A 27,865-nucleotide genomic window follows, 5' to 3' on the forward strand; every position below is an offset into this window, starting at 1 on the left:
CAGAGACAGACAGTGTGTGTAGTGTTTAGTGAGGTGTGGGCCTGACTGACGGGGTGGGAGGAGGGGGGGTCAGACTGACAGACAGAGACAGACAGTGTGAGTAGTGTTTAGTGAGGCGTGGGCCTGACTGACGGGGTAGGATGAATAGTGCATCTGGTCTAGGAATGGAACTGTATTGGGGAAACATCTTTGAGAGTATCAATGTATCCCGTTGAATCATGAAATGTGGCTACTATTTGATGTCATAAAGGTCATAAGAGTGTATTTTGTCATTACAGAACAGAAATGTTTGCAGTGCACTCATCTTGTTTGTTTGCGTGCGTGTGTGTGTGTGTGTGTGTGTGTGTGTGTGTGTGTGTGTGTGTGTGTGTGTGTGTGTGTGTGTGTGTGTGTGTGTGTGTGTGTGTGTGTGTGTGTGTGTGTGTGTGTGTGTGTGTGTGTGTGTGTGTGTGTGTGTGTGTGTGTGTTCACTGCGTTTCCAGGTGGAATAGCAGCATTCGTCACCACTCCCCTGGACGTGGCTAAGACCAGGATCATGTTGGCCAAGGTAAGGCCCAATCAAGCTAACCCAGGCCGGGCCGGCTACAGGACTGTTCAACACTGTCTGTCTGCTGAGTGACGCCTCACAGTGAACTGCAGTTCTCTAATGTAGACAAAGCTCATCAGAGACACACTGCCAAGGAGAACAGAATATGGACAGTGGTGACACGCACATTCATTCTGTGTTCTCCACAGCCCAGCGTTGAATGGACAGTGTTCTGTGGACATGTTTAATGTTAGCTGTAGTACATCTGGACAGGCCAGAGTCGTTTCCAATGGAACGGACAGGACAGACAGTCCTCTCATCTCTCTCAGAGAGAGCAGGAACAGCTCTGCCTGTCCTGGGTTTATCATGCGTTTACTCTGCTAGCTCCTGTGTTTGTCTGACTGTGTCTCTCTGTGGTATGTTAGTGGGGGTGTTGTGAGTTCAGTTGAACCCAGTCGTTGTGTCCTTGGATAAGACAAAGTGTTCTGTGCTTTTTGTTCTCCGCGATGACAAATGAGATACCACTCTGTAACACTTCAGTTGGTTAGACGTGGCGCTTGTGTGAAGATGGTAAAAACAACGTTGTATGATGTGTCAAAACTTTTGACATAAAGTTTTAGCAGGGGTTATAGAGTTAGGGGTGAGGTCACTTGTGATTTAAATTGACATAATATTAGCTGGTCAGCCAGCAGACCCACCCCTGTCCCAGCCAGAGGTGGGTCTGCTGACTGAGACAGGGGTGGGTCTGCTGGCTGGGACAGAGGTGGGTCTGCTGGCTGGGACAGGGGTGCGTCTGCTGGCTGGGACAGGGGTGGGTCTGCTGGCTGGGACAGAGGTGGGTCTGCTGGCTGGGACAGGGGTGGGTCTGCTGGCTGGGACAGGGGTGCGTCTGCTGGCTGGGACAGGGGTGGGTCTGCTGGCTGGGACAGAGGTGGGTCTGCTGGCTGGGACAGGGGTGGGTCTGCTGGCTGAGACAGGGGTGGGTCTGCTGGCTGGGACAGAGGTGGGTCTGCTGGCTGGGACAGGGGTGGGTCTGCTGGCTGAGACAGAGGTGGGTCTGCTGGCTGGGACAGAGGTGGGTCTGCTGGCTGGGACAGAGGTGGGTCTGCTGGCTGGGACAGAGGTGGGTCTGCTGGCTGGGACAGGGGTGGGTCTGCTGGCTGGGACAGGGGTGGGTCTGCTGGCTGGGACAGAGGTGGGTCTGCTGGCTGGGACAGAGGTGGGTCTGCTGGCTGGGACAGGGGTGGGTCTGCTGGCTGGGACAGGGGTGCGTCTGCTGGCTGGGACAGGGGTGGGTCTGCTGGCTGGGACAGAGGTGGGTCTGCTGGCTGGGACAGGGGTGGGTCTGCTGGCTGAGACAGGGGTGGGTCTGCTGGCTGGGACAGAGGTGGGTCTGCTGGCTGGGACAGGGGTGGGTCTGCTGGCTGAGACAGAGGTGGGTCTGCTGGCTGGGACAGAGGTGGGTCTGCTGGCTGGGACAGAGGTGGGTCTGCTGGCTGGGACAGAGGTGGGTCTGCTGGCTGGGACACGGGTGGGTCTGCTGGCTGGGACAGGGGTGGGTCTGCTGGCTGTGACAGGGGTGGGTCTGCTGGCTGGGACAGGGGAGGGTCTGCTGGCTGGGACAGGGGTGGGTCTGCTGGCTGGGACAGGGGTGGGTCTGCTGGCTGGGACAGGGGTGGGTCTGCTGGCTGGGACAGGGGTGGGTCTGCTGGCTGGGACAGGGGTGGGTCTGCTGGCTGGGACAGGGGTGGGTCTGCTGGCTGGGACAGAGGTGGGTCTGCTGGCTGGGACAGAGGTGGGTCTGCTGGCTGGGACAGGGTGGGTCTGCTGGCTGGGACAGGGGTGGGTCTGCTGGCTGGGACAGGGGTGGGTCTGCTGGCTGGGACAGAGGTGGGTCTGCTGGCTGGGACAGGGGTGGGTCTGCTGGCTGGGACAGAGGTGGGTCTGCTGGCTGGGACAGGGGTGCGTCTGCTGGCTGGGACAGGGTGGGTCTGCTGGCTGGGACAGAGGTGGGTCTGCTGGCTGGGACAGAGGTGGGTCTGCTGGCTGGGACAGAGGTGGGTCTGCTGGCTGGGACAGAGGTGGGTCTGCTGGCTGGGACAGAGGTGGGTCTGCTGGCTGGGACAGAGGTGGGTCTGCTGGCTGGGACAGAGGTGGGTCTGCTGGCTGGGACAGAGGTGGGTCTGCTGGCTGGGACAGGGGTGGGTCTGCTGGCTGGGACAGGGGTGCGTCTGCTGGCTGGGACAGGGGTGGGTCTGCTGGCTGGGACAGAGGTGGGTCTGCTGGCTGGGACAGGGGTCGGTCTGCTGGCTGGGACAGGGGTCGTTCTGCTGGCTGGGACAGAGGTGGGTCTGCTGGCTGGGACAGAGGTGGGTCTGCTGGCTGGGACAGAGGTGGGTCTGCTGGCTGGGACACGGGTGGGTCTGCTGGCTGGGACACGGGGTGGGTCTGCTGGCTGGGACAGGGGTGGGTCTGCTGGCTGGGACAGGGGTGGGTCTGCTGGCTGGGACAGGGGTGGGTCTGCTGGCTGGGACAGGGGTGGGTCTGCTGGCTGGGACAGGGGTGGGTCTGCTGGCTGGGACAGGGGTGGGTCTGCTGGCTGGGACAGGGGTGGGTCTGCTGGCTGGGACAGGGGTGGGTCTGCTGGCTGGGACAGGGGTGGGTCTGCTGGCTGGGACAGGGTTAGGTCTGCTGGCTGGGACAGGGGTGGGTCTGCTGGCTGGGACAGGGGTGGGTCTGCTGGCTGGGACAGGGGTGGGTCTGCTGGCTGGGACAGGGGTGGGTCTGCTGGCTGGGACAGGGGTGGGTCTGCTGGCTGGGACAGGGGTGGGTCTGCTGGCTGGGACAGGGGTGGGTCTGCTGGCTGGGACAGGGGTGGGTCTGCTGGCTGGGACAGGGGTGGGTCTGCTGGCTGGGACAGGGGTGGGTCTGCTGGCTGGGACAGGGGTGGGTCTGCTGGCTGGGACAGGGGTGGGTCTGCTGGCTGGGACAGGGGTGGGTCTGCTGGCTGGGACAGAAGTGAGTCTGCTGGCTGGGACAGGGGTGGGTCTGCTGGCTGGGACAGGGGTGGGTCTGCTGGCTGGGACAGGGGTCTGTCTGCTGGCTGGGACAGCGGTGGGTCTGCTGACTCAGAGAGACTGCTCGGACTGTTCCTCAGTGGCCAGCAGGACCTAGAAAAACACAGAACAGGACTCTTACCATGCACCCCAGTCTGAGCATGGCACGTCCCTGCCTTTGCAACTGCTATAATAGGTCCCCCCATCACCCAGACTAACTTACTGATCAAACTGCCTACATCTACTACAAGGTTTAGGGAAATTGAGGAGGGGAGAGGGGGAATAACAGAAGAGAGAGAGAGAGACATTACATACTCACCATTGAACCCCACTGCTACAGTACAACAGGTGCCCAGATACACCAAGTGACAGATATAATGAGGGGATATATGTCAGAAAAATGTAGTGAGCCAAATAGAGAGAGTGTGCATGTCAGCGTAGGCCTGTTCTAAGTTGCTTGTGGTCTGTGTGTATTTTGGACAGAGAGATTCTCCAATCCTCCTCTCTATCGCTGAGGAAAAATACTACTTGTGGGACAAGTGAAGAAGAAAGAGGTTTCTCAGCCCCTCCAACAGAAACGGGAGAATTCAGATGTTGGAATCAACAGGATTCCCCTGTGATTTCACCAATAATAAGGGTCCAAAGTCACAAGGTCCATGAAGTCAATAACTTGCTTGTGACAGATGACCTTCATATTCTGACTACCTCTGAAACTCACTTAGATAATACCTTTGATGATACAGTGGTAGCAATACATGGTTATAACATCTACCAAAAAGACAGAAATGCCAACGGAGGTGGTGTTGCTGTCTATATTCAGAACCACATTCCTGTAAAGCTTCGAGACAATCTAATGTTAAATACTGTTGAAGTAATATGGCTACAGGTTCATCTGCCTCACCTACAGCCCATTCTTGTGTGAAGCTGCTATAGACCAGCAAGTGCTAACAGTCAGTATCTGGATAATATGTGTGAAATGCTTGATAGTGTACAGTTGAAGTGGGAAGTGTACATACACCTTCGCCAAATACATTTAAACTCAGTTTTTCACAACTCCTGACATTTAATACTAGTACAAATTATCTGTTTTAGGTCAGTTAGGATCTCCACTTTATTTTAAGAATGTGAAATGTCAGAATAATAGTAGAGAGAATAATTTATTTCAGCTTTTATTTATTTCATCACATTCCCAGCGATCAGAAGTTTATATACACTCAATTAGTATTTGGTAGAATTGCCTTTAAATTGCTTAACTTGGGTCAAAAATTTCAGGCTATCCTTCCACGAGCTTCCCACAATAAGTTGGGTGAATTTTGTCCCATTCCTTCTGACAGAGCTGGTGTAACTGAGTCCGGTTTGTAGGCCTCCTTGCTTGCACACACTTTTTCAGTTCTTCCCACAAATTTTCTATAAGATTGAGGTCAGGGCTTTGTAATGGCCACTCCAATACCTGGACTTTGTTTTCCTTAAGCCATTTTGACACAACTTTGGAAGTATGCTTGGGGTCATTGTCCATTTGGAAAAACCCATTTGCGACCAAGCTCATTTCCCTCCCTCATGATGGCATCTATTTTGTGAAGTGCACCAGTCCCTGCTGCAGCAAAGCACCCCCACAACATGATGCTGCCACCCCTGTGCTTCACTGTTGGCATTCTTCGGCTTCCAAGCCTCCCCCTTTTTCCTCCAAACATATCATCATTATGGCCAAACAGTTCTATTTTTGTTTCATCAGACCAGAGGACATTTGTCTAAAAAGTACGATCTTTGTCCCCATGTGCATTTGCAAACGGTAGTCTGGCTTTTTTTATGGCGGTTTTGGAGCAGTGGCTTCTTCCTTGCTGAGCTGCCTTTCAGGTTATGTCGATATAGGACTCATTTTACTTTGGATATAGATACTTTTGTACCTGTTTCCTCCAGCATCTTCACAAGGTCCTTTGCTGTTGTTCTGGGATTGATTTGCACTTTTGCACCAAAGTACGTTCATCTCTAGGAGACAGAACGCATCTCCTTCTTGAGCGGCTATGACGGCTGCGTGGTCCCATGGTGTTTATACTTGCGTACTATTGTTTGTACAGATGAACATGGTACATTCAGGCGTTTGGAAATTGCTCCCATGGATGAAGGCCTACAATTTATTTTCTGAGGTCTTGGCTGATTTCTTTTGATTTCCCCATGATGTCAAGCAAAGAGGCACTGAGTTTGAAGGTAGGCCTTGACATACATCCACAGGTACACCTCCAACGGACTCAAATGATGTCAATTAGCCTATCAGAAGCTTCTAAAGCCATGACATAATTTTCTGGAATTTTGCAAGCTGTTTAAAGGCACGGTCAACTAAGTGTATGTAAACTTCTGACCAACTGGAATTGTGACACAGTGAATTATAAGTGAAATAATCTGTCTGTAAACATTTGTTGGAAGAATTATTTGTGTCATGCACAAAGTAGATGTCCTAACCGACTTGCCAAAACTATAGTTTATCAAGAAATTTGTGGAGTGGTTGAAAAACGAGTTTTGATGACTCCAACCTAAGTGTATGTAAACTTCCGACTGTATAAACTTTCAACTGTATATTTTCTGGGTTTAAATATTAACTGGCTTCATCAAGCTGCCCACTCAGGAAAAATTGAACACACATTTACTAATAATGCAGATATTTGCTTTAAAGCAGTATCAAAATCCATAGGATGTAGTGATCATAATATAATAGCCATATCTAGGAAAACCAAAGTTCAAAAGGCTGGGCCTAATATAGTGTATAAGAGGTAATACACAACGTTTTATTGTGATTCATATGTTGATGTAAAGAATATTTGCTGGTCTGTGGTGTGTAATGAGGAGCAACCAGATGCTGCACTTGACGCATTTCTGAAACTATTTATTCCAGTTACTAATAAGCACACACCCATTAAGAAAATTACTGTGAAAACTGTTAAATCCCCTTGAATTGATAAGGAATTGAAAAATTGTATGGTTGAGAGGGATGAGACAAGATGTATGCCAATTAAGTCTGGCAGCCCAACTGATTGGCGAACATACTGCAAATAAAGAAATCATGTGACTAAACTAAATAAAAAGAAACTACACTATGAAATAAAGGTAAATTATATAAAGAATGATAGTAAAAAGCTTATGGGCAACTTAAATGACATTTTGCCAGCTCCTTCATTCATTGAATCAGATGACTCATTCTTCACAAAGCCCACTGAGATTGCAAACTACTTTAATTACTTTTTCATTGGCAAGATAAGCAAACTTAGGGATGACATGCCAACAACAAACACTGACACTACACATCCAAGTATATCGGACCAAATTATGAAAGACAAGTATTGTACTTTTGAATTCCGTAAAGTCAGTGTGGAAGAGGTGAAATAATGATTGTTGTCTATCAACAATGACAAGCCACCTGGGTCTGACAATCTAGATGGAAACTTACTGAGGATAATAGCAGACGATATTGCCACTCCTATTTGCCACATCTTCAATTGAAGCATACTAGAAAGTGTGTGCCCTCAAGCTTGGAGGGAAGCTAAAGTCATTCCGCTACCCAAGAATAGTAAAGCCCCCTTTACTGGCTCAAATAACCAACCAATCAGACTGTTGCAAACCCTTAGTAACCTTCTGGAAAAAAATGTGTTTGACCAGATACAATGCTATTTCACAGTAAACAAATTGACAACAGAATTTCAGCATGCTTATAGGGAAGGACACTCAACAAGCACAGCACTTACACAATAATGACTGATAATTGGCTGAGAGAAATTGATGATAAAATGATTGTGGGGGCTGTCTTGTTAGACTTCTGACATTAGTTAGCTTTTGACATTATTGATCAGTCTGCTGCTGGAAGAACGTATGTGTTATGTCTTCACACCCCCTGCTATAATCTGGATGAAGAATGATTTGTTTAACAGAACACTTTGGGTGTTCTTTAATGGAAGCCTATCCAATATAAGCCAGTTATAATCAGCAATCAGCCATTTTTACTAACAACATGCCACTGACTTTGAGTAAAGCCAGAGTGTCTATGTATGCGGATGACTCAACACTATACACGTCAGCTACTGCAGTGACTGAAATGACTACAACACTCTATGAAGAGCTGCAGTTAGTTTCAGAGTGGGTGGCAAGGAATAAGTTAGCCCAAAATATTCCTGAAACTAAAAGCATTGTATTTGGAACAAAACACTCACTAAACCCTAAACCTCAACTAAATCTTGCAATAAATAATGTGGAAATTGAGCAAGTTGAGATGATTAAACTGCTTGGAGTAACACTAGATTGTAAACTGTCATGGTCAAAACATATTGATGCAGTAGTAGCAAAGATGGGGAGAAGTCTGTCTATTATAAAGCGATGGTTTGCCTTCTTAACAACACTATCAACAAGGCAGGTCCTACAGGCCCTAGTTTTGTCGCACCTTGACTACTGATCAGTCGTATGGTCAGGTGCCACAAAAAAGGACTTAGGAAAATTGCAATTTGCTCAGAACAGGGCAGCACGGCTGGTCCTTGGATGTACACAGAGAGCTAATATTAATAATATGCATGTCAATCTCTCCTGGCTGAAAGTGGAGGAGAGGTTGACTTCATCACTACTTTTATTTATGAGAGGTAGAATGCACAGAGCTGTCTGTCTAAACTACTGGCACACAGCTCGGACACCCATTCATACCCCATAAGACATGCCACGATGTCTCTTCACAGTCCCCAAGTCCAGAACAGACTATGGGAGGCTCACAGTACTACATAGAGCCATGACTACATGGAACTCTATTCCACATCAAGTAACTGACGCAAGCAGTAAAATTAGATTTAAAAAAGAGATTAAAAAACACCTTATGGAACAGTGTGGACTGTGAAGCAACACAAACATTGTCACAGACACACACTATACATACACATGGATTTAGTACTGTAGATATGTGGTAGTGGTGGAGTAGGGGCCTGTAATGTTTTTAAACTTGTATAAACTGCCTTAATTTTGCTGGACCCCAGGAAGAGTAGCTGCTGTTTGGCAGCAGCTAATGGGGATCCATAATAAATACAAATACAAATACTGCTGGGCACACAAAAATACACAGGGTGATTTACAGCCCAGGCCGCAGTTATGCTAACCCCGCACCCCACCCTTCACTTCCCCTCCTCTCTTTAATCACCCTCCCATTCCTCTTGCCATGCTAGACCCTCCCCCCTCACGCTTAAGTACTTCTCCCACTCTCCCCAATCCTGAGCCCACTCCCCCCAATCAAGACCTCTGGCATAAAACTGCAACAGGTGGAGTGTGGGTGGTGGATTGTTATGGATGTCACCTGTGTTGCCACCGATGTCTGTGAGGGGAGAAGTGGGAGGAGGTAGGATGGGAGAGGAAGACTCAACAGGGTGTCTGTCCAAGTGGCAGGAAGTGGAGGAGACCATCCATCTATCGTCACGTCTCTTATTTGTTCTCTCTCTCTCTTAGGCTGGGACTAGTACAGCGAGTGGAAACATCCCACTGGTGCTGTTAGATGTGTGGAAGACTAGGGGCTTGACGGGGTAAGTATGGCCCATCACACGCTGCTGTTCTGGGGGAACCTGAGGACTAGGCTGGGGTAGCCTTCTGTACCTATGTACACATTTCAACAAGTGTCTCTGACTAGGTATCCCCTTCCCCTTTCTATTGTTGAAAGACTATGTTTAAAAAAAATCTTAAACCATTTCTCTTAGCCTGTACATTTTTTGGGACTTTGCATTATCTGATTTAAAGTCATACAGTTCTTTGCATAATCAGGTTTGCCTGCTGGTAGGAACACTAGTCAGGGGACATACATTCAGCACAGAAACCTGAAAAATGAGAATTAAGAGCTTTCCAAGAGACATAACTTTTCTGAATAGTCCTATTGATTAAGACATTAGTAGGGCCAACGGTAAGGTTTATGTGTGGAGCTGAATGTGTGATGTGTTTATGACATCTCCTAATGAAAAGGCCAGGTCAGGAGGGAATGATGGCCTGCCAGCCCTAAACCAAACAGCCCTGTGAATAATAGTCTGGTGTGTATGAGCAGCCATCATTTAGTTAAGATATACAGGCCCTGATGTTAATAGCAGATTTGGTTTGGGGTGGTGCCAAAAACAGTCTCTCGGGCACTATCAGAGATTGTTTGAGTAGGTTGCAGTAATGGAATCTAATCAGAGAGTGCAATTCTGTTGGGAAGAGGTTCTGATTCAACATTAACTGGCTGTTTAATAACCCCGGGGTAGTTCGTTAATCTCACTCTACTGGGGAGAGTGAAGACCAGGGACGGGGTGGGCTTCAACACACTCTACTGGGGAGAGAGAAGACCAGGGACGGGGTGGGCTTCAACACACTCTACTGGGGAGAGTGAAGACCAGGGACGGGGTGGGCTTCAACACACTCTACTGGGGAGAGAGAAGACCAGGGACGGGGTGGGCTTCGACACACTCTACTGGGGAGAGTGAAGACCAGGGACGGGGTGGGCTTCAACACACTCCGCTGGGGAGAGAGAAGACCAGGGACGGGGTGGGCTTCAACACACTCTACTGGGGAGAGTGAAGACCAGGGACGGGGTGGGCTTCAACACACTCTACTGGGAAGAGAGAAGACCAGGGATGGGGTGGGCTTCAACACACTCTACTGGGAAGAGAGAAGACCAGGGACGGGGTGGGCTTCAACACACTCTACTGGGAAGAGTGAAGACCAGGGACGGGGTGGGCTTCAACATACTCTACTGGGAAGAGAGAAGACCAGGGACGGGGTGGGCTTCAACACACTCTACTGGGGAGAGTGAAGACCAGGGACGGGGTGGGCTTCAACACACTCTACTGGGGAGAGTGAAGACCAGGGACCACACACTCTACTGGGGAGAGTGAAGACCAGGGACGGGGTGGGCTTCAACACACGCTACTGGGGAGAGTGAAGACCAGGGACGGGGTGGGCTTCAACACACTCTACTGGGGAGAGTGAAGACCAGGGACGGGGTGGGCTTCAACACACTCCGCTGGGGAGAGAGAAGACCAGGGACGGGGTGGGCTTCAACACACTCTACTGGGGAGAGTGAAGACCAGGGACGGAGTGGGCTTCAACACACTCCACTGGGGAGAGAGAAGACCAGGAACGGGGTGGGCTTCAACACACTCTACTGGGGAGAGAGAAGACCAGGGACGGGGTGGGCTTCAACACACTCCACTGGGGAGAGAGAAGACCAGGAACGGGGTGGGCTTCAACACACTCTACTGGGGAGAGAGAAGACCAGGGACGGGGTGGGCTTCAACACACTCTACTGGGGAGAGAGAAGACCAGGGACGGGGTGGGCTTCAACACACTCCACTGGTGAGAGAGAAGACCAGGGACGGGGTGGGCTTGTTATTGAATGGCTCTTCTTATGCTCATGAAGCCATCATACAGAGGGATCCCTTGTAGAAAAGTCTCTACCCTAAGCCTCCCAGCTGCTTCGACAAGCCGCCCCTAATTGAAAGAGTATTCTTTGATGTTCCCCATCTTCTTCGATATTTTGTCTCTCTTTTTCTGGTCTTTTTTTCCTTCTCTTCTCTAACTCTTGGTTTACTGATAAGATAGCTGCAGAGGGAGGGTTTCTGTACAGCTGAAGGAGCAAGCATAATAAACCGTACAACATGGAGTTCCCTAAATGCCTTCCCCTGATAGTGATACACACAGTCTCTCTGGGACAACCAGAGGAAAAGCAGTGTCGTGATTCCATAGGGAAAGGACTTGGCAGTTACGCCTGGGCTGGGGCTTTAAAGCTTGAATTATGGTAATAGGCCCAATTGCAGTCTAGTGAAGCCATAAAGTGCTTCCATCTGTTTGCTGTGCCCCAGAGCCCTGCCGAGCCCTGCCTGCCTTTCAACTGGGTTAGACCAACTTTACACACCTCCTCACCACACTAACCAAAACACATGGACAGCCAGGACCTCCCCACACCAACCAGAATGAAGCTGAAACACGCCAAAACAATGTAAACCTGAGTTCACCAAGTCCACTCCACTTCGCATGACCTAAATCTACTGCTCAGAATTTGAACCCAACTGTCTGCTCCAGGGTTGGGGTCAATTCTGAATTGAATTGCAAATTGCATTTTAATTCCAATTCAATTCTTGAATTTTAATTCATTTTGAATTGGCCACAACCCACAGGTTAATAATTTAAATAGAATGTGAATTAAAGGAAGTAGAATTTAATTTAATGAAATTAAGCAGATGATTAATGAGAAGAAAAGTGCTCCTGATCAAAAGGAGGTGAAGACATGTGGTGTATCTAAGACCACTGGTTCTCAGCATGATTAAGACCAAAGCCTGTGATAAGCAGCTCTCTCTCTCCTGCTGAGGACTCTGGGTATTTTAGGCTGTGCGGTTAGGAGGCTGTGAGGTGATTGGCCAGTGTTCAGGGCCTGAGTGATCTGTGTGGCTGGTGGGCTGCTGATGTCAGTGAGTCAGCGAGCCCCAGAGGTTTATGGGAGAAGTTCAGCCATCTTGTTCCACAGGTGGGGCTTCTCCCAGACAGGAAGTGACACACTGTTGTGAGCCAGAACACGTGGAGAGGTGGTCTGGAGAATTTAGAATCTTAGAACACTTTAAGAACCGTGCTGACCCATTGCCAAATCAATTTTTCACATGGGCAGATACTGAAAATGGGACATTATTTTCTGTCTATTGCTTTCCTTGGCTTGTTGTTAGAAACAACATTGGCTTCACTGGCAGCCAACATGAACATTTCTAAAAGTACTGTATTTTTATTATATAACGCGTGTGATGGAAAAGGTTGAGATTCACACACAGTGGGTGTTAACTTCTATTTCAGTCGAAGGTGATAACTCTGCAAAGAGCAAACTGAAGGGCAGGATGACAAGCTTTGAGAAATGTCCCCTTGCTCATTTGTTCCAGCTTAAGCATTTACACACCCACACGCGCTCACACACACACACGAGCGCAGCCTCTCCAAAACACCCGATCCGACTAGGAGCATTCCTAAACGTGCAGTTCTGTAAATGGCTGGGATAGTTGAGAGATCCCTGACGTGCTTGGCACCTTGTACAGATTTGCAGTTGACAAAATTGATGTATTAGCGGTTAGACCATTTGTGACCCCATTTCTAAATGGAGGGCCATAAAACCTCAGCACAGCCCCCACAGGTGTCCCAGGCCTCTGGGGTCTGTGGTGTTACGTAGGTCAGCCCTGGAGCATCCAAGGCACTGAGAGCAGTTCGAGCTGCTGGCCAGAGCAGAGGCAGGGTAGACAGATCGACGAACCGACCCGAGGAGTGTAGGGGCGTCGTGGCAGAGTGGGGGTTCTCAGTAAGCAACAAAACACTCCATTGGATAGGATCCATTATATTTCCAGTCTGTGGGGAGAGTGGAGAGAGAGAGAGAGAGAGAGTAAATGCTATAGTGTGTGTACAAGAGAATGGAGAAGAGAGAGGGAGAAAAAGAGAGCGAGGAATGACTGGGCTGATACGGGGTGTGTGAGCTGAGCCAGTTGAGGCTGTTGCTGGACGGCCGCACGAATGGACAGCAGAGGGGCGTGTGGGGATGTCATCTGACCATCAGTCAGGCAGACAGATCAAGCTCCAGGGAGGCCCATCAGGGGGTTCAGCAGTAATCCACAAAACAGCTGTGTGGAAAAGGGCCTTGGGAGACTGGCATACTCTCATGGCCTGTCACCATCCCTTGAACTCCACAGCATCAACAGTCTGGAGAGTCCCCTAACTTCTAAAACCTTCTTTGAAACAACTTTCTACTCCCCTAGCTTCTAAATGGACTGACAAACATCCTCCCCAGTGTCTCCTGTCTTCAATAACGGACTCTAAAACAGCTTTTCAGTCACCTAGCTTCTAAAGCTGTCTTTAAAACAGCCTCTCCACTCCCATCTTCTAAAATGGACTCTAAAACATCCTCTCTAGTCCCTTGTCTTCAAACACTCACTCTAAATCATCCTCCCCAGTCTCCTGTCTTCTAAATTTGCCTTCAGAACAGCCTCTCCAGTCTCCTAGCTTCAAAAACTGACTCAGAAACAGCTTTTCTGTTCCTTAGTTTCTGAAACTGACTCTAGATCATCTTAATAGGCCCCTGTTTCCTAACATAGCATGAAATCCCCCTCAGAACATCTTAGCAGAGAAATATGGAACAAGACCTAGTCAAATAAAACAAGTAAAATGTTACTCTTGCATAATACCTGATGCAATTTTGTCTGTCTTTTCAGTCTGTTTTCTGGCAGTATACCTCGAGTCACATCCATCAGTCTGGGAGGTTTTATCTTCCTGGGTGCTTATGAGAAGGTCCGACGCACCCTGCTATAAAGACCCTGGCCTGGGGATGAAGGCAGGTGGGAGAGGGCCCTGTGCTGTGCTGACCCAGCCTGAACTGGCCCCGAGGAGGGACACCTGGTGTGAGTCATCCCTGATCGCATTACCCAGAGGTCTGCGTTCCTGCTCATCAGTGCGCTGCAGATTGAGTTTAACTGCGTGAATTCCATTTTAACAACAAGGATCGCATATCTCTGAGCCGAGTCTCTTCACTGTGTGACCATGTGAGTGGAAACGGTATTAAAAGCCATATTTTTATACAATGTCACCACTATCTCCAGTTCATTGTCTGAAGCTGGGTAGTTAAATGGTGGAATAATCACCTCACAGTAGTTTGTCCGTCCAAGGTTACTGCTCTCCGTTATTCAGTATGGAAACACGGTGAACAAAACCACCTGCAGCGAAGAGCCACCAGAAAGCCTATTGGAGAAGAAGCATCATGAGCTCATCCACCTGCATCCACCTGTCATCTCAGTGCTAGATGGGACCGGAGACCTAGGGCCTGTGTTTCTGCTGGATTAAACACTCATTTACTGCAGGATTTGTCACAACTGTCGCCACATTAATGCAGATGGATGGACAATGTACTTTAGTCAACTTCCGAGGGGATAGTATTAAAACATGTACAATTTAATGGACCGGTTTTTCCTTGTATTAAAAACAGGACATCCTGAATAGATGAACCTTTTACTCTAATGCATTGGTGAACATCGAGTGTTGAGCAAGCATCAAAATGTTTCTCGGAAAATAACATTGGGAGTTATTGACAAGTGTTTTTGGAAAACCAATGTGTCCTTCAGATGTCAGTTGAGGGGGAAGACCATTCAAGCCTGGGAGAGCAATGTTACACAGGTGGGTTTACCAGAGGGCTAAGTCCTGTCCTGGAGGCTGTCAGTTAACTGACATCCGGAATTACATTCTGTCCAGCCACTGTCCCTCATTCAATATGGACATTCGCCAAGCCTATAATTTACTATTAAAACCTGGCTTTAGATATGAACCTCCAATGTATTTGCATAGAGACAGAAGCAACATGAATGAGTTCGATACCTTTGACAAACCTGCTAATTCAAGTAGTCATATTTTGCTTTGCTCCCATATAAATTTGAGACGACATTGAACCACAAAGGCAAGGAAAAACACATTCCACAAAATGTGATTTTATTAGACACTAATGTTTCAACTTTGACATTGGTACAATGGATTCCGTTTACTGAAATAAATTACTGCATGTCACCCCTGTGGGATGATATGACAACTGACTATCTAGAATTACTGTTCTCTAAAGAATATGCTAAAATGTCAAACAATTTGAGCCTTTGATACCGCAAATAGCAAGTGTTTACAGAAAAGGAATAGCATACTTTGGAAAATGTAATTCTGTTTAATCTGACATTCAGTGTATCCAGGCATAAAGATGGGGCATTTTTCCTAGGTTTGGCAAGAGTACATTTCACAACTTTCCCAGCAGTAAGCAGTTTTATAAAATGGAGATTGTTTGTACCAGTCAAAAGTTCCTGAATGATTAAACAGGTTGTACTAGTACCATAACGAGGATGTGTGGTACTATGACAAAGGCTAAATACTGGCCATTCCCTGTGTGAACAGTGTGACAACTGTCTCAAAATGCATCCTGGTGAGTTTCCCTTTACAGCATGGCAGGTTCATGTTATAGCTGAACATATTGGGGTGGGGGACTAATGATTTTAAAAGTTGGACCAACATTCATCACAAATGTGAATTCAAAGGATCTGGGCCTTTAGTTGGGCAAAAGAAAAAAGAAAATAAATGGGAGCTGGGGCACCGTGGAGAACGTAGTCCCTAAACCAAAGCCAACTGAAGTGCAGTGGTGGTCAGTACCTTGACATTCCATCGCTATGGAAATGTGACACGTTTCCTGACTAAGAACTCTTACATTCCTATTAGGTATGAAGAGTACAAAAGTGCTTAAACATCCAAAACCTCATTTTATATCCCAAACCCCCCTTGTTCCATGTTGTACCCAAATCAAAGCCCTTCCTTCATAAAATACCAGTAAATATGAGTTATGGTTTAAGGCCATGATGGGCAGCGTTTGCATTTGTCAAACAACATTCCAAGTGCAATAAAGTGTTCCATGGTATGACAAAGTGTACCGATAGCTCTCACATCTCTGCTATACTAAGAGTCCGGTTAGTGGTTTCTTTGATCATGCAATAAGGCACGGCAGTTGAAGCAGGTAGGTAGAGGCTGACAAGGCTTGTTAAAGACAACAAAAAATACCATCACTCCGTTCCTTGTCATGCACAGAATAATTTCAAATACTCTTTGTAAAAGTTATAATATACATGAAAACTCTTATGTACAGTCAATTGTCCAATGGTATAGCTCGCTCTCTTTCACACATTACTCTACAATATTACCTACATTTGCATGCTTCAAATGCAAGTCACATTTAGGAGCTAAGATTGGTTGGCACCTCCCAGGAGAAGGTTTTCAGTATGTACATCTGATACGCTCAGACGGGACACCACCTACACAAGCGCCGCCTTAAACTCCAGACGCCCCTCCCTGCTCCTGCCTCGTTAGTCCAAACAGGGGACAGGATCAGATCTTGGCCTCTCTGTTTGAGGTAGCAGTTCCCAGTGCAAAGAACAAGTCAACTCAGGGCTAGTGAGTCTGGTAGTGTCAGGGTGGGGAGAGCCTGCTAGTCACTGGCTCTCCTGAGGGGGGTGCATGGCTCTGGAAGGCTCTGGTAGTATGTCCATTAGAGAGGAGAGTCTGTCTGAACTCTGGCTCACAGTCTGTGTCCAGTGTGTATTGGCTTGTTACGGGGCAGAGTTTCACCGGCTTGTGGAAGGCCTCCTCTTGGGAAAGGGAGCACACTAACGTCATCTGTCCCGTCCTGTTCACTGAGGTATCTGGGAGGGAACACCGAGAGAGAAGAGAACACACAATGAAGACCCCTATCTGTGCAGAGCTCAAGGCTATGGATTGCATCCTATGGCTAATTTGACATTATGAAGCAAGGATCGGATTCTGACCCCTAATTCCTCCCAGACCGTGCCAAAATGTACAGCATCCCAGGACAAGACCCGACCTGCTCCCCTGTGAGTCAGGCAGTGACGGGAACTCAATGCGGCTTTTCATCAAATTCCTTTCACTGTGATTTGTCATGGCAGGCTGATCTACACAGCTAGAGCTCCATCCACAGGGCTCCATCCATAACATCATTTCTACCATTCCTCATCCTGTCCTCAACAGTGTGGAATAGAAAGAACACTCTACCTTTTCTGTCGTTGTGGTTTCTCTGTGATGACAATACATTGTGGTTGCTGGGAAACGCAGTTGGCTGGTCGTCCCTTCTAACTCCATTGGAGGTCCCATTGCAGAGGGAGGCAGTGTAAGGTCCTGTGTCCATCCCTAAGGGTACGCTGTAGTCCATGTGGTGGAGGTGTTGTTGGTACTCCAGGCCTACAGGTCCCAGTCCCTGGGGAAGGTAGTCTGAGTCTGACTTGGAGTAGCTATTCCCATTCTCCATACACTCTGTACACACTACAGCCTCACCGTAACCTAGACCAGACAAGAGAGAACGTCATTATTACCACGCCCACGCTTTTCCACAGTTAGAGGCGATGTAAAGAAAACATTCACTGATCAGTCATGGGTGAGTATTGGAGGTTCATATGGAAATCAAACTGAACACACTACCTGTGTTGTCTGTGTGCGTGTTGGGCAGAGGTCCACCACCAGCCTCCACACGGACACACACATCCTGGCGCTCCGAGAGGGTCCCCTGGGAGGACAGGTAGCTGGGGACGTCCGGGGGCACATTGGTCTCCTCTGGGAGGGGAGAGAAACCATCACCATCAGAACAAACTACGGTCACCAACGCAACACATGGATGGTGAACAGCCATTCCCTGTGACGAGTAGAACTACATGAGCGCCCTCTCACCCGTGTTGGTGACGCTGCACTCCTCGCTCTTCTTGCGCGTCTGGTAGATGATGCACACCCACACCAGAGAGGTCACCACGATGCTAGTCACCACAGCGATGACGATGATGCCCACCGTGACGGTGCTGGGACCGGGCGTAGCAGCGCAGGCGGAGTGGCGGACACTCAGCTGGCTGTGGGCACGCTCCGTGCCCAGCCTGTTGGACATGACGCACGTGTACCTCCCAGCGTCCTCTACGGCGGCGCTGCCGATGACCAGCAGCTGGTTGCCGGGGGTGAAGTGGTGTCGGTCGGAGGGGCGGAAGGGCTGGTCGTTCCTCAGCCAGGTGATTTTGGGTAGGGGACTGCCTAGCGCCTTACACTGCAGGACCACAGTCTCCCCCACCACCACACTACGGTCCTCCAGCTCCTGGGCCAGGTGGGGTGTCTCTGGAGACAGGAGGGGTCACAGGTCAAAGTGTAGTCATCCCACCAAAACAGACTGGTCAATCCCAACTCTACTCAACACTTCATATCAAACTACACAATGACAACGGGTGATGGTCCATTATGCTTAGTTCAACACAGAGTGATATAGAACATCATGATCTCACTCCACCTCTTCAGACTGGGCCTCAGCTCTGACTTTTCTTTCCACATGCATGACTGAACATTACAAAGCCACTCCTGAGGGCTGTTGCTACCTCGTGTCCCTGGGAGGAGTTGTTCTGGACTAAAAGCACTACATTAGGTAGAGCAGACCAAGCCCTTACACATCCACAGTACTTGACAATATGTGATCTCATCAAATTCACATAGCTGTAGACCAAGCCCTTACACGTTCAATAGAAGCCCCTCTAGAAGAATGGAGGCCTGCAGTCTCCCTCCCACCCTGAGGAGGGTTGAGAACGGTTAACAAAAACCACTCTGTGAAGTCCCTCTATCCTACCTTCCCCCATCTGACCCCTACCCTGACCTCTGACTTCGAGGAAGGCCACAGCTGCCAGAAGCATTTCATTCTAGGACCAAGGCTCACCAGTTCACAGCTGACTTTAGAGCAGTTTACTAAGTGTTCATTTTTAGACTTAGTGTCTATATTATGGTCATGTGAAGGTAAGCCATGAATCCTCAAACATTGAGGGCTGTGTGTTAGTTAGGTGGCATTATGTAGGAAGTATGCAGGAATGCTAACTGGCCAGATGAATGTGATGTATGTACAGGGCAGGGGAGACTGGTGGGAGGCGCTCTAGAAATAATAATAATAGTGAACTCACACCCCCCCCCCCACTAGCTCTGACTTTACTGATATCTACTGTATTGAGGAAAAATGTACTTAATATGACTGTGATGTGATGGTACCACCTAGCTATCTTAAAACTAATGCACTAACTGGGCGTGGGAATAGGCCGCCAGTGGGCGTGGGAATAGGCCGCCAGTGGGCGTGGGAATAGGCCGCCAGTGGGAGTGGATATAGGCCGCCAGTGGGCGTGGGAATAGGCCGCCAGTGGGCGTGGGAATAGGCCGCCAGTGGGCGTGGGAATAGGCCGCCAGTGGGCGTGGGAATAGGCCGCCAGTGGGCGTGGGAATAGGCCGCCAGTGGGCGTGGGAATAGGCCGCCAGTGGGCGTGGGAATAGGCCGCCAGTGGGCGTGGGGCGAGGCCGCCAGTGGGCGTGGGAATAGGCCGCCAGTGGGCGTGGGAATAGGCCGCCAGTGGGCGTGGGAATAGGCCGCCAGTGGGCGTGGGGCGAGGCCGCCAGTGGGCGTGGGGCGAGGCCGCCAGTGGGCGTGGGAATAGGCCGCCAGTGGGCGTGGGAATAGGCCGCCAGTAGCGTGGGGCGAGGCTGCCAGTAGGCGTGGGGCGAGGCTGCCAGTAGGCGTGGGGCGAGGCCGCCAGTGGGCGTGGGGCGAGGCCGCCAGTGGGCGTGGGAATAGGCCGCCAGTGGGCGTGGGAATAGGCCGCCAGTAGGCGTGGGAATAGGCCGCCAGTAGGCGTGGGGCGAGGCTGCCAGTAGGCGTGGGGCGAGGCTGCCAGTAGGCGTGGGGCGAGGCTGCCAGTAGGCGTGGGGCGAGGCTGCCAGTAGGCGTGGGGCGAGGCTGCCAGTAGGCGTGGGGCGAGGCTGCCAGTAGGCGTGGGGCGAGGCTGCCAGTAGGCGTGGGAATAGGCTGCCAGTGGGCGTGGGAATAGGCTGCCAGTAGGCGTGGGAATAGGCTGCCAGTAGGTGTGGGAATAGGCTGCCAGTGGGCGTGGGAATAGGCTGCCAGTGGGCGTGGGAATAGGCTGCCAGTGGGCGTGGGAATAGGCTGCCAGTGGGCGTGGGAATAGGCTGCCAGTAGGCGTGGGAATAGGCTGCCAGTAGGCGTGGGAATAGGCTGCCAGTAGGCGTGGGAATAGGCTGCCAGTAGGCGTGGGAATAGGCTGCCAGTAGGCGTGGGGCACGGCCAGTAGTAAGCGGGGGGAAAAATCTATACAGTTACATATCGCAAAATTATTTTGATACTTTGACTTCAAGTATATATATTTTTTCTTGCTATGTAGCATTAGTTGGCTGTACCTGTGCCAAAAAATACAGGATCCTGTTCTCCATCTTTTTTAAATAGTGAGCCAACATGTTTTCCGCACTTTTATTTCCATGACTAATCAACACTCATTTTCTCATGCCCTCTCTGCAGCAGAGAGCAATTTGTTTGGAACGTCATATAGAATCGTGAGAATCACAATACATATCGTATCGGCACCTAAGTATGGTGATAATGTCGTATTGTGAGGTCCCTGGCATGTCTCAGCCCTAGTGACCAGCAGTCAGTCTTACCCAGCACGGTGAGGGTGGCGTTGGCAGACACGGTGCCCGCTGTGTTTTTGGCGGTGCAGCTGTACACGCCCATGTCCTCCGGCTTGACGTCCATGATGAAGAACACGTCATCATCCGGCATCACATGCATCCGCCGCTCGCGGGCCGCCGGGAAGTCCGTGCCCCCATCCTTCTGCCAGGCAATCTGGGGGGTGGGGTGCCCCTCAGCAGCACACTCAAGCTTGGCAGTGGTGCCCGTACGGATGGTGTTGTCTCCAGGGGTCTTCACAAACGTAGGCAAGACTGTGGGAAAGGAAGATATGACACACTGGGTTAGCCACAACAGAGAAGTACAGAGGTTAACACAAGAGTCTCTGTTTTAGGGAGAGGTTTTGATTTGGGTGGGCAGGGCAGCCCATCACTCAGCATCTGTTGGCCAAACTGACAGGGCGTGTAATAGATGGGCACTGTCAGCTCCACAACGCACCTAAATCAATTTGTTCCAAATTCCACACAGAGACTCACACACAGAGACATGCAGAGACTCACACACACACACAGACATGCAGAGAGAGAGACATGCAGAGACTCACACACACACACGTGTAGAGACACACACACACACACAGACATGCAGAGAGACACACAGAGACATGCAGAGAGACTCACACAGAGACATGCAGAGACTCACACAGACAGAGACACACACAGAGACATGCAGAGAGACTCACACACACACAGACAGGCAGAGAGAGAGACATGCACAGAGACATGCAGAGAGAGACATGGAGACACACACACACACGTGTAGAGACACACACAGACATGCAGAGAGACACAGAGACATGCAGAGAGACACACACACACAGAGACATGCAGAGAGAGAGACACTCACACACACAGAGACATGCAGGGAGAGAGAGACACACACACACAAAGAGACATGCAGAGAGACAGAGAGAGACACACACACGCAGAGACATGCAGAGACTCACACACACAGAGAGACATGCAGAGAGACACACACACACACACACAGATACATGCAGAGAGACACACACACACACACACACACAGAGACATGCAGAGAGACACACACACACACACACAGAGACATGCAGAGACTCACACAGACATGCAGAGAGACACAGAGACATGCAGAGTGAGACACTCACACACACACATAGACATGCAGAGAGACACACACACACATACATGCAGAGACAGCGAGAGACACATACACACAGACATGCAGAGAGACACAGAGACATGCAGAGAGACACACACACAGAGACATGCAGAGAGAGAGACACTCACACACACAGAGACATGCAGAGAGAGAGAGGGAGAGAGAGACACACACACACAAAGAGACATGCAGAGAGACAGAGAGAGACACACACACGCAGAGACATGCAGAGAGACACACACACACAGATACATGCAGAGAGACACACACACACACACACAGAGACATGCAGAGAGACACACACACACACAGAGACATGCAGAGACTCACACAGACAGAGAGAGACACTGAGACATGTAGAGTGAGACACTCACACACACACATAGACATGCAGAGAGACACACACACACATACATGCAGAGACAGCGAGAGACACACACACACAGACATGCAGAGAGACTCACACATACATACAGAGACATGCAGAGAGACTCACACACACAGAGACATGTAGAGAGACACACACACACACACACAGAGACATGTAGAGAGACACACACACACACACACAGAGACATGTAGAGAGACACACACACACACAGAGACATGTAGAGAGACACACACATACACAGAGACATGCAGAGAGACACACACATACACACACACATGCAGAGAGACACACACACACACATGCAGAGAGACACACACACACATGCAGAGAGACACACACACACACATGCAGAGAGAGAGAGAGACACACACACACACATGCAGAGAGAGAGAGAGACACACACACACACATGCAGAGAGAGAGAGACACACACACACACACATGCAGAGAGAGAGAGAGACACACACACACACACATGCAGAGAGAGAGAGAGAGAGACACACACACACACATGCAGAGAGAGAGAGAGAGAGACACACACACACACACAGAGAGAGAGAGAGAGAGACACACACACACACACAGCAGAGAGAGAGAGAGACACACACACACACACACACAGAGAGAGAGACACACACACACAGAGAGAGAGAGAGAGACACACAGAGACATGCAGAGAGAGAGAGACACACACAGATACATGCAGAGAGAGACACACACAGATACATGCAGAGACAGAGAGACACACACAGATACATGCAGAGACAGAGAGACACACACAGATACATGCAGAGAGAGACACACACAGATACATGCAGAGACAGAGAGACAGAGAGACACACACAGATACATGCAGAGAGAGACACACACAGATACATGCAGAGACAGAGAGACAGAGAGACACACACAGATACATGCAGAGACAGAGAGACACACACAGATACATGCAGAGAGAGACACACACAGATACATGCAGAGACAGAGAGACAGAGAGACACACACAGATACATGCAGAGACAGAGAGACAGAGAGACACACACAGATACATGCAGAGAGAGAGAGACACACACAGAGACATGCAGAGAGAGACACACACAGATACATGCAGAGACAGAGAGACAGAGAAACACACACAGAGACATGCAGAGAGAGACACACACAGAGACATGCAGAGAGAGACACACACAGATACATGCAGAGATGCAGAGAGACAAAGAGACTCACACACACAGAGATGCAGAGAGACAAAGAGACTCACACACACAGAGATGCAGAGAGACAAAGAGACTCACACACACAGAGATGCAGAGAGACAAAGAGACTCACACACACAGAGATGCAGAGAGAGAGAGACTCACACACACAGAGATGCAGAGAGACAAAGAGACTCACACACACAGAGATGCAGAGAGACAAAGAGACTCACACACACAGAGATGCAGAGAGACAAAGAGACTCACACACACAGAGATGCAGAGAGACAAAAGAGACCTTGCTAAAGCTAAGAATTACTACTAGAATAACACTCGAGTTTAACTGGGCAAAATATCTACTGAATCAGCATATTACAGAGAGAAAAGGATCTCACCACATGCAAACACACACACTCTCATACTGGGAGACCCTTAACCCTTCAGGACCTGACGGCGTACCGTTGACAGTGAGGCGGGCCTGGGTAGAGTAGGAGGAGCCAAAGTGGTTGGTGATGATACACTGGTATCGGCCCTCGTGAGTGAAGGTCACATGACGCAGGTGCAAAATGGTGGTGTACTCCATCACCCCCCCGTGGTGAGCGCGCAGGTGGGCGAGGTTCTCCACCTCTGCATGGCGGAGCAGCTCCTGGTCTTTGCGCCAGGCGAAGGTCATAGGTGAGCTGCTGCTGCTGGCCACCGTGCACGTGAAGCGCATGTCACTACCCAGAACCGTCACTGTGGTCTCTGGCTGCACCGTGATCTGGGGCTTAGGCAGGTCATCTACAGGACGAGGGAGATGGAGGGACGACAATAAACCTACATAAGCATTATTCTTTGTAACCAAATGTTTTCTCAGTGACAGAAGATATGTATACTATACATACAAACAAACAAGGAATGATTAGCACATCACAGATCAAACAGACAGTGAACCTAAATCAAAAAAACTTGGAGAAAAGAAATCACACACACACAGTAAACAGGCAAGAGCTGGAATGTAAAACACCATCTGGTCTTAGCTGCTGGCTGCACGGTCTGACAGAAAGCCCTAATACACACGCATTACTCACCACAGACAAAGCTCTCTGGCGGGGCCTGGAAGATGCTGGCACCCTTCAGGGTTTCAGGATGGGCACAGGTAGCCTCTACGCCCGTCTGTAGCCCCCGGGTCAACAGCCACTCAGGGAACCAGTGGAGCTGACAGTCACACAGGAACCTGTCACTCTGGATGAGCCTGGGGGGGGGGGCTGTTAGGACTGAACAGTTTGTCATTCTCCTTTAAAGACTTGCTTTGATCTGAAAGAATGAACTGCAGCAGTATTGTGTAGCCGCCATATCATAACATTGTGAAGACAATCACAGTTTCCAGAGACTAAGTGTGAGGAATGTGTGTGTGTGTTCATCATTGCAGACTCACAGGTTCCTGAGGCTCCTCATCTTGCTGAAGGCCTCTGGCTGAATAGAGCGGATGGCATTCTCTCCCAGATTCCTGTTGAGACATTAAACAGAGGGCCACCCATCAGCACTGACATAAATGGGACACGGGAACACACACAGTAGTGTCACGGCCAGCAAGGGCTTACTTTAAGCAAGGTGGAAAGATTCAGGCGTTTAAGACCAATGGCACGTTTCAGCTTTTCAAAATCACTTTTTTCCTAACAGTCAGTCTGTGAAAGAGCTTATATAAATTCAATTTATTGTAGCAAACTGACCATATGCTCAATCACTTTTCTCCGCTGCACCAGGGAAAAAGACCAAAGTTGAAGCTGCCTCTAACGAGAGGGAAGCAGCTTGCCCCACAAACTGCCTGTCTTCTCCTTTAACAAAGACGCTATTTCATTTCTAACAGCCCTCTTAGGCAGCTACTTTTGGCAGCCGCACTTGGGGGCATGCAGTGCATTGTGGGATACTCACAGGTGCTCCAGGGCCTCCAGGCCTAAGAAGGCTTTCTTGGCCACCGACTTGATCTTGTTCCCAAACAGAGTTCTGCAATTTCCAAACATGAAGGGCGCCGATAAACGTGAGAGAAAGAGAGAGAGAGAAAGTGAGAAAGTGAAAGAGAGGAAGGGGTAAGGGAGGGGAAGAGGGGGAGAAATGCACAATTAGTGGGGTTGAATCTGATAAGACCAGAAGATTGAGGTATTGGAAATCCGAACTGTGTGGAGATTAGGAGGGTGAGGGACTCGGGGCCCTGGCTCTCCCGGCCCTGCTCTTCAAAGACCACTTTTATCTTTATTAGTATTTAATAGCGATGACAGGGTGGGGCTGAGCCAGGGGGAGGCACATGAAAAGCAGGTTGTCTCACTGAGGGACAACACAGCTTGTAGAGTAATAAAAGTAGCCTTGTCAAGGCGGGTTCAAGCAAGGAACAAGCAGCTCTGGGGGTCTAATCCCAGCCTCTCTTCAAAAGACACCTCTACCCTCCCTCCTTCCGTCCGTCCGTCCCTCCATCCTTCCTTCCTTCCTTTCCCTTCTCTCTGCCTTCCTTCCCAGGAGGAACGGATGGACACAGTTGGCTGGTTTAGCGTTAAGACCCCTGCATCAGAACCTTTCAATCCTGTCATGCCTCCTCCACTCTCCCCTTCTATATGGACCCACTGAAAATCTACACAGTGCAATGTGAATACAAACCATGTTTCAAAACCCACTTGGCGTGCATCTGTTTGGGGGAGATTAGCTAACACTTAGATGCATGTTGATAAGAGGTATTGCGTTCTATAAGAAAGCCTCTGTGTTTAGGGGCCCCCAGGCAGACGACTGGTCATGGACAGAACCGGTCAGCTCCTGACAGAGATGTCACTCACTACTGACCCCACATCAGCCAGAGGTCTATGTTTCTAGACTACAGAGGGAGACGGGCTGCACAGTAGGCTTCATCACAGACAACCACTACTCACTAAGTTACTGCACTTCCATCCAACGTATTTAGCATATTTAAATAAATATTTTATAAATTGTTCTTATTCCCAGCATCACATCTAGCAGTCTGCATTGCCTTTCATTCCAATCACATTGTCTTCATGGAGTAATCACATTTAGGAAAAAATAAACTACTTTAATGATGTAACTAAAATTTCTACACTCAATATATTAATGTATTTTTCCAAAAGAGCAATGAGAAAAACGTTTTTTTTTTTGTGGCAACTTGTGAGAGCACAAGTTAACTCAGAGCATTCTCCCTTCACAATCTGGGACACAAAGCGTGTGGAGGACACTAATGTCCCGCCCCTCTCGCTCTGTTTTTCCCAGGGCTGGGGAGTGTTGTTTTCCGGCGGGATGGAAGGATTGTGCCAGCGCTGGGCCAATTTCACCCTCTTCCAGTCCCTAACAACAGGCAGGAAGGCATGGCCGTGGAGCAGAGAGAGAGTAGCAGGGCTAGAGACCGACAGAGCTGCTGAGGCTCATATCCTGCAGGCTGATAGAAAAGCCCTTTCAATAGGCTAGCACTCACAGGGAACGGCCTTGGTTGGACACCATCTTTTATCCCAGGATTGTTTAGGGCCCACTATGTTCATTATGGTTTAATAGTTATTCGAGAGATCACAACAAATTGACATAGTTTGACCGTCAAGGCAGATCAATTCCCACCAACAGACACTCTGAACTTGGACACAATTGTAGTTGAGAGTCTGGTAAACCAAATGAAAACCAGATTCATGCTTGTTTCAAGTCTGTTGCCATTAAAATATGAACCCGCATGCTTCATGAAAAAGCCTAAGAAAACTTGGAGCAACTTTTAGAGTCATCTCTCAGTGTTACACTTCCAAATGACGTGTGAGACCCAGAGGTAAGGGAGAGATGGAGCTGGTCCTGTCTGAAGCCAGGTCTGGGAGAACTAGATATAGGCTATAGGTAGGCAATACTCCTCAGAGGAAACTATTGGATTGCAATGGAAAACCCTTCACGCTGGACTGAAGACCTGCAGACAATCATCAACCAGTGGCAGGGCAGCCAGCTTGAAGGGGCCGGTTCTGGGGAGAGGGGGATGAAGAAAAGGCGGAGGTGGGGGGTGAGAGAAGGGGGGGGGATACTCACAGCTTGTTGAGGCTGTCCAGTCCAGAGAAGGCCCCATTGGTGTCCTCTATTGTGCCTGAGATGTCGTTATGGTCCAGCTCCCTGTGGAGAGAGAGAAGGGATAAGAGAGATAGAGGGGAGCAGAACAGGCTGCCAGAGTTGGAGCACTGTGTAGCCTTGGCAGAGATGGGGCTGGTAGTCACGGGTTACCCCTCCACCCGTCCTGCACCTGGTCTAAAGAGCAAGCCTCTCTGCTGATCTGCTCTGCCAGCCAAGCACATTCTTTCCTTTGTGGGGAGGAGAGGGGTGAAGGCACACAACCCAACACAGGGATACACATGTATAATTCATAACAGCATGGAGGGGTTGGCGGGCACACAATGTCTTTGGATTCAGACAGTCAGTGGGCATGGCCTGGTCTGGCCCGGCAGTGTGGTGGCAGGTATGTCAGTCCCACCACATGTCAAGCCAGAA

At 49.4% G+C, this 27,865-nt stretch overlaps 2 protein-coding genes across 4 annotated transcripts in view; one reads left to right on the top strand and one right to left on the bottom strand.

The window, feature by feature from the left end:
• Window positions 1-14,167, top strand: part of slc25a26 (solute carrier family 25 member 26) — a 77,906-nt gene extending 63,739 nt beyond the window's left edge. The window contains exons 8-10 of the mRNA XM_046312757.1: window positions 483-547; window positions 9,046-9,119; window positions 13,797-14,167. Coding sequence (XP_046168713.1) covers window positions 483-547; window positions 9,046-9,119; window positions 13,797-13,893 — 236 coding nt within the window. The 3' untranslated portion in view covers window positions 13,894-14,167. The remainder of the gene's footprint in view (window positions 1-482; window positions 548-9,045; window positions 9,120-13,796) is intronic.
• An 876-nt stretch (window positions 14,168-15,043) lies between these two features.
• LOC124004021 (leucine-rich repeats and immunoglobulin-like domains protein 1) overlaps window positions 15,044-27,865 on the bottom strand; it is a 48,070-nt gene continuing 35,248 nt past the window's right edge. For all 3 annotated transcript variants that reach the window (XM_046312754.1, XM_046312755.1, XM_046312756.1), the window contains exons 9-18: window positions 27,413-27,493; window positions 25,292-25,363; window positions 24,795-24,866; window positions 24,448-24,611; window positions 23,837-24,157; window positions 20,626-20,907; window positions 17,836-18,264; window positions 17,590-17,721; window positions 17,167-17,451; window positions 15,044-16,799 (exon numbers count right to left, since the gene is read on the bottom strand). In XM_046312754.1, coding sequence (XP_046168710.1) covers window positions 16,567-16,799; window positions 17,167-17,451; window positions 17,590-17,721; window positions 17,836-18,264; window positions 20,626-20,907; window positions 23,837-24,157; window positions 24,448-24,611; window positions 24,795-24,866; window positions 25,292-25,363; window positions 27,413-27,493 — 2,071 coding nt within the window. In that variant the 3' untranslated portion in view covers window positions 15,044-16,566. The remainder of the gene's footprint in view (window positions 16,800-17,166; window positions 17,452-17,589; window positions 17,722-17,835; window positions 18,265-20,625; window positions 20,908-23,836; window positions 24,158-24,447; window positions 24,612-24,794; window positions 24,867-25,291; window positions 25,364-27,412; window positions 27,494-27,865) is intronic.

Source organism: Oncorhynchus gorbuscha, linkage group LG18 (assembly GCF_021184085.1).
Source record: "Oncorhynchus gorbuscha isolate QuinsamMale2020 ecotype Even-year linkage group LG18, OgorEven_v1.0, whole genome shotgun sequence".
Lineage (NCBI taxonomy): Eukaryota > Metazoa > Chordata > Actinopteri > Salmoniformes > Salmonidae > Oncorhynchus > Oncorhynchus gorbuscha.